Genomic DNA, 6000 nt, shown 5'->3' with positions numbered 1-6000 from the left:
AGCCCAGGGTAGGTACCTTCCTTGGTTCTGAGCTTATGTGGCTGAGTCTGCATGATATGAAGCAGCAGTGCATCACGGTGTTTCCATTTAATACGCTTCTGGTCATGAGGTTTTCTGCTAAGGTGCCCTGGCCAGCAGTGCCCTCCCCCAGCTCCAGAACACAAGCATTGCTTGACAACAATCCATTCCACGCTTCCTGGGTCAGAGACTTGTAGCTGAAAGGAAGAGGTGAAAACTGACTTTGCAGGAGGATTTTAACAAGGAGCATTTTTTACTTCAGGCCCACAGCATTTTCAGTGAAGTGCTCTCTGCATCTCACAGCTATTCAGACGACGGCATTCCTCTGTAGGGCTTATGCAGTCCATACCCTTTGAACTCCAGTGGCGCTCCCTCTCCATCAGAACAGTTCACACTCGTCCAGGAAACTTGCCTCTTTCATGTACCCTTTATGATTACCTCTCTCTTTGCATTTTAAAATTAACTAAAAGTTAAACAGCACTGAAGAAACTTTCATAAGATGCACGTATTTCATTGTTCTCTTTGCACAGGTTCTGGTTGGATACTGCTGGTCTTCAAAGGCTGTTGTATTGAGCCAACAGAAACGATACAGCTACTTCACAATTCAAACAGAATTTATTAGGTGTAGACACGTTTTCCAGATCTTCATATGCTATATGACTGCTTTAAAGTTTTGTGGGTTTTTTTTTTTTGGTAAAAATATATGTCAGCTGGGATGGAGTATGCACATTAACTATGCTGCTAGAGAAATTATTTCCTGCTGCATTTAATAGTGCTATAAAAATTTCAGTTAGCCTTCTGGGTTCTGCTGACCTATGCAAGCAGCTTGCACCACTCCATTTTATGCTCCCATCTCCTGTAGGCTTTACAAAGCGGGCATGGGCTTTCCTCAAGACTCTTTCAAAACACTTAATCTGTTATTTCTTAGGTGATTGCAATAGGTAATAGCAAATGTAATGTTTATATAGCTTTTACTATCCATGCTGCATCATTTTGTCCTGTATCATGTATCTCAGATATTCGATTGGATTTGGTCCTAAAAGCTGTGTTATTCTTAGTTAAATGACTCAAAACAGACTGGTTGAAAATCCCAGATTTGGACAGGACAAAGCACAATATAGATCTTATTCCCATTCAGTCTCTTGATGGAAATGTCTTAAGCAGTTTTTTGGGTTTTTTTTGGGTCGTTTTGCTAAGGTCCTAAACACAGTTAAATCGGGGTTTAGTCTTTGTGAGGGCTTAGTTTTCCTGATTTCACTGGTATGGGGTCAGATTTAAAACACCATAAACTTTTTGTTTGAGAGGGCTGTACGTGCCGAACTGAAGCGTCTTTCACACATCCCTTCAGAAAGCTCTCCTCAGGTGGCCGCATTTGTTGCAGAGTTGGTGTGAAAAGGACAAATTTAACCAACTCCAAGGTCTCGTTTTTCCCCGCCCTGTAGCTGAACCGGCTTGTTTCAGGGCGGTTCGCCTTTTCGGGATCCGGCGAAACGACCGGCCTCGACCTGAGGGCGCTCGGCAACAAGACCCGGGCCCCGCCGCCCCGGGGCCGCAGCTGCCGGGGGGGCGGGCGGGGTACGGCTCCGCACGGCTCGGGGGCAGGGCGGGGGGCGGCACCGGCGCCGCCACCGCCCCGAGCGGTGACGTCACGGCGCGGTGACGTGTCGCCCTGGCGGCTCGGCAGCGGTCGCCGGAAGCGGCGGGCGGCAGCGTGGGGCCGGCGCTGAGGCGGGTTGGGGCTGCCGGAGCGGGCAGCGGTGCAGCTCCAGCCCCTTCCTTCCTTCCTTCCTTGCTCGCTTCCCTCCCTCCGGAGGAGCCCTTTGCTGGGCTGCAGCGGCGGTACCGATGAGCGGGCTCCGAGCGCCCGGCGGGCGGGCGACCGCCCCGGTGCCGACCTGCCTGCTTCTGCTGGGGCTGCTCCTGCCCGCCGCCGTCGCTGCTGGGGGATGCGAGCTGGAGGCTGCGGACGCGAGCGGCGGCCGGCGGGGAGGACGGGGAGGCGTTGCCGCCGCCTCCGCCGCAGAGGCGGCGGCGGTTGTGACAGGTAACGGCTCCCGCGCGTGCCGCCGGCGGGGAGGGCGGGGGGCGCATCCCGGCGGCGGGGCGGGGGCGCGGAGGCCTTCCTGCCGGGGCCCGGCGGGGTCCCCGGGCCGTGCTCCCGAGCCGCTTCCCGCCGCCGCCGCGGCACGGCTCTGCGGAGGGCGGCGGGCCGGTCTGCAGGGGGTCCGGCTGCGGTGGCGGCACTGCGGTACCGCCCCGGCGGGGGCCGGCCGGCCGCCACGCTGCCCCTCCCCGGGCAGGAACCCGCCGCAGGAGATTTACAGGATCCTGTTGAATAGGGATATTGTTGAGATCCGGGGCCGCCGCTTCCGCCTGGGCTGCCTGCCGCCGCCGGGCCGCCCCTGCGGGCGGGTGCCTCGGGCGTCGCCAGCCGCGGCCCCGGCCCGGAGCCCTGCCGCTGGGATGCCGGGCGCCCTGCCGGCGGGGGTGGGGGGCTGCGGCGGCCCCGCGGCGGGAGGCGAGGTGACCCGCCCCAGCCCACCTGCGCGCCCGGCCGCGACGCCGCCCAGGAGCCCGGTGCTGCGAGCGCGAGGGTGTCCGTCCCCTGCCTTCCCGTACCTCTTTCAAAGAGAGTGAATATATTCGTGCTGCCGTGCTTAGGGCTAATGGTAATGCCTGCGGTTAAAACCAGCAGTTGCTGAAACCTTTAAAATAAGCTGATTTGAGCAGGCTTTGAGGGCTCCGAATTGCGTATACACGTTCTGAATCTATCTTGTAACGAGCAGTAGGAAGCGTTATGGTCTTTTGCCTGCTCACTTAGGAAAATGGGATTTGTGCGTTAGGAAACAGCCAAAAACATTTAGAAGTTTGTCATGTCTTATAACGTGCTTTTCAAACACCTCTCTAATTGGGAAGTGCGGAAGGTGGAAGAGAGAAGTAAAAAACATACCCCTTCTGAATCGAAGTAGCCTGCGTTTCCTATCGGGGAAAAACTTCTGGTGTTGTTTGAAATAACATTGACATCCTGAGCTAAAATTTATGAACTTCAGTGGATGAAACATTCATAGGTTTCTTCTCAATGTAATGCTTTAAAAACATGAGATTTAATTATAATTCATGAAACTTCAACGGTATTCCTGAAATAACTCCAAGACGGCGATCCAAGGCTACGTGATCTAGCGATCTTGCTTGAGATCACAGCATTTCTGAAATCTAAATTGTCCAATCTATTGGCTTGCCATATAAACTAAGGAAGTTGGAACATCCGCAGTCTGTGAAGCAGCAGTCATACCTCCTAAGGGTGTTATGAAAATGCTGTATTGGAGCAGGTTTTTTTTTTTTCCAGACCGTAATTAATCTGCCTGTAGGTGGTATTAAGCGGTTCTTGCTATGTATAGTGCTGATGCTGTCTACATTTCATGCTTAATCAATTTTGATGTGCCAGTGTGTATGAAAAAAGGTTTTTTTAAATCTTATGTACTGTAAAAGTACAGAGATGCTTGTCAGTTGTTGTGGTGCCCCGTCCCACCCCAGCAGTGAATCTGGTGAAGAAATACATTTATTTGAGAAATCTAACATGTTATGAGTGGATTTCCTGTGTTACATGACTGTTCAGTCTGGAAAATACGTATGATTAAGAGTCATCTTGGAATCAGTCTTAATCTTTAGGAGATTTTTAACATAGTTCCATGTTTATCTGCTTGGTAAATACGGTGTTTCAGTTGATCACGTAAGCTGTTCGCTTGTCTGGTAACTAACCCCCAAATACTCTGCAAAGCTGGAAGAACTCTTGAAAGTTGGGAGAAAACCAGATGATGTGTTCAGGGGGTGACTTTAGTTATATTATCTATCACTTTTTCCTTAAAGATGAAACTTACAGACGTGTCAGCAAGTTAGGAGGGATTGCCAGCAGTTGTCTGGAGAAGAATTAAACTTTTAATTCAGTCATTTTGATAGGTCTGAGAAGTACAATCCAGAAGATAAAAAGCTGCTAAGCAGAAAATGCAGTGCTAGGAAAAGGCTGCCAGATGCTCAAATAGAGGTGTATGGGCAGCACAGCTGTAGGAAATAATCCAGGAATTCTAGTCACAAATTGGTCTGAATAAGCAACATTATGCACCTGGCAGAAGTGGGTGATGTCCTCGGATATGTTGATCCAGTTTAAACTACAGAAGGCATTTATTTTTTTCTGTTTTTATTGCACTTTGGTGTATGTTCTTGACTATTAAACAATCCAAAAAGGAAAGTAGCAATGGGGGTTGGGAGGCTTAGAATCTGACTGAGGAAAAAAAATTTCAAGTATTGCTTTATTTTGGGGGGGTGGAAAAGGCTGTGGGAGGGATGTGTATGTAAGAAAGAGTTCACAGAAGCATATTGATTTTTTTTTTTCTTTTTAAACTTTTTCCATTTTCTATGCGGTTAAGATGGAGGTTAAGAGGAAGTAAATTGTAGTGGGTGAGATTGGGGTTAAATATAGGCGGGGAAGTTTTTACTTATAACAGTCCAATTATGTACATCATTCAACAAGCTCCCATTATTGGAGGTTTTTATTGGGTTTGAGAAGAATCTGGCAAAGATAATCTAGACCCTTGGAGGAAAAGGGATATATGATGAATTTTAGGACTAGGAAAGAGCCTAAGATTCTACTCCTGTCATGTTTCATCACATATTCAGGAATTTACTTAATTGCTCATATAGATTATCATTAATGTTGTTGGCCTATGTATATGTGCCTTTTAATGGTAATTTATAAATGACAGCTGTATATGTTAACATCTGATGCTGCGCTGAAGGTGCTTAGTCACAGTTATGAAAATCAGATCAACACAACTGTGTTTCCACTGGATGGAACACCGCGGAGACGATTTTCTATTCATTCTGGCTCTGCTCATTCACTGCTTAATTTGGTAGAAGGTTTTAAGGAACCTTCTGTTCTGAGCCTGAAGATTACACTGGCTTTTCACATTCAGTTTATTCATTGACTTTTACGTACGTTGTTTTGTGATCCTGGGTAACTGTGGATTCTCTTCTGGTTTAGAAGTCTATATTTTTATACATGATCATGGATTAATTTGGCTGCCTTTCAGGTGAGACAGAGAACCTGGACCCATATTTGGCTTATAATTTTCTCTCATAGTGGTTTATAATGTTGAGCTAGACAATTTTTTAACTACAGCACCATGTTGTGTTTACTGAAGAAACAATGGACGACATAATATAACCTTTTCCTGAAAGTAGTTCAAAAATTGTTCTTCCTTTAATTTTGCTTCCATCCTGGAACTTATCTGTCATCGTAACACTCTGTGTTCTTCAAATTAATCTGACCGGCATTTGAGAAGTGAGGGTTTCTAGAAAACGTGTGTTGAGCTGCAGCTTCACAATTACTGGTTTAAGCCATTCTAATGCGGGTGGCTTGCTGCTTTGGTGTTGACCCCAGCTGGCCATGGCAAGCAGCTAGTAGGAGCAGACATGCTCACCCAGGACTTGCAACCCATGGGGAGGGAGAGAGTTCCTGCTCCCTTTCTACTTTGTACCCTTTTTGCCCCCAGTGTTGTGATGAGCGCTGTTGCTTTAGCTTGCAGGAATGTGAAAAGGAATGCAGGCAACAGAAAACTCCATGGATCAGACTCTTCCCTGACATACTTTAAGCACTAGCACCGGTGGAGAGAAGAGAGATGATGGGACTGTGCAGGTGGGGTCAGCAGCACAGAAGAAGGGTTGCCTGCCACCTGCAATGGCATGAGCCTAGCTGTCAGTAGAATTGCATTGCTAAGGTGATGGTGAAACTGTGGTAGTGACCTTTTGGGCTTGAATAATCCATTTGGAAGTTGGCAGTTGTGTGTGATTTTGGTCACGTGGCACAATGATCATTGTGTGATTATTTTAGCATGCACTGGTCTTAAAAGGTTGTGAGCTGTATGACTTCTGTCAGTTCCCTAGTAAATGGCTTTTTTAGGGTGAGTGGATTTATCTGGTGATGAA

General features: G+C 48.0%; 1 protein-coding gene across 2 annotated transcripts in view; it reads left to right on the top strand.

Annotated features, from left to right (window-relative positions):
* Window positions 1-1695: 1695 nt before the first annotated feature.
* The window catches only part of STIM2 (stromal interaction molecule 2), a 70639-nt gene continuing 66334 nt past the window's right edge, over window positions 1696-6000 (top strand). For both annotated transcript variants that reach the window (XM_075091722.1, XM_075091723.1), the window contains exon 1: window positions 1696-2062. In XM_075091722.1, the coding sequence (XP_074947823.1) occupies window positions 1864-2062 (199 nt within the window). In that variant the 5' untranslated portion in view covers window positions 1696-1863. The remainder of the gene's footprint in view (window positions 2063-6000) is intronic.

Source organism: Phalacrocorax aristotelis, chromosome 4 (genome assembly GCF_949628215.1).
Source record: "Phalacrocorax aristotelis chromosome 4, bGulAri2.1, whole genome shotgun sequence".
In the NCBI taxonomy this organism is placed as follows: Eukaryota; Metazoa; Chordata; class Aves; order Suliformes; family Phalacrocoracidae; genus Phalacrocorax; species Phalacrocorax aristotelis.
This window is presented reverse-complemented; position numbering and strand designations above follow the sequence as displayed.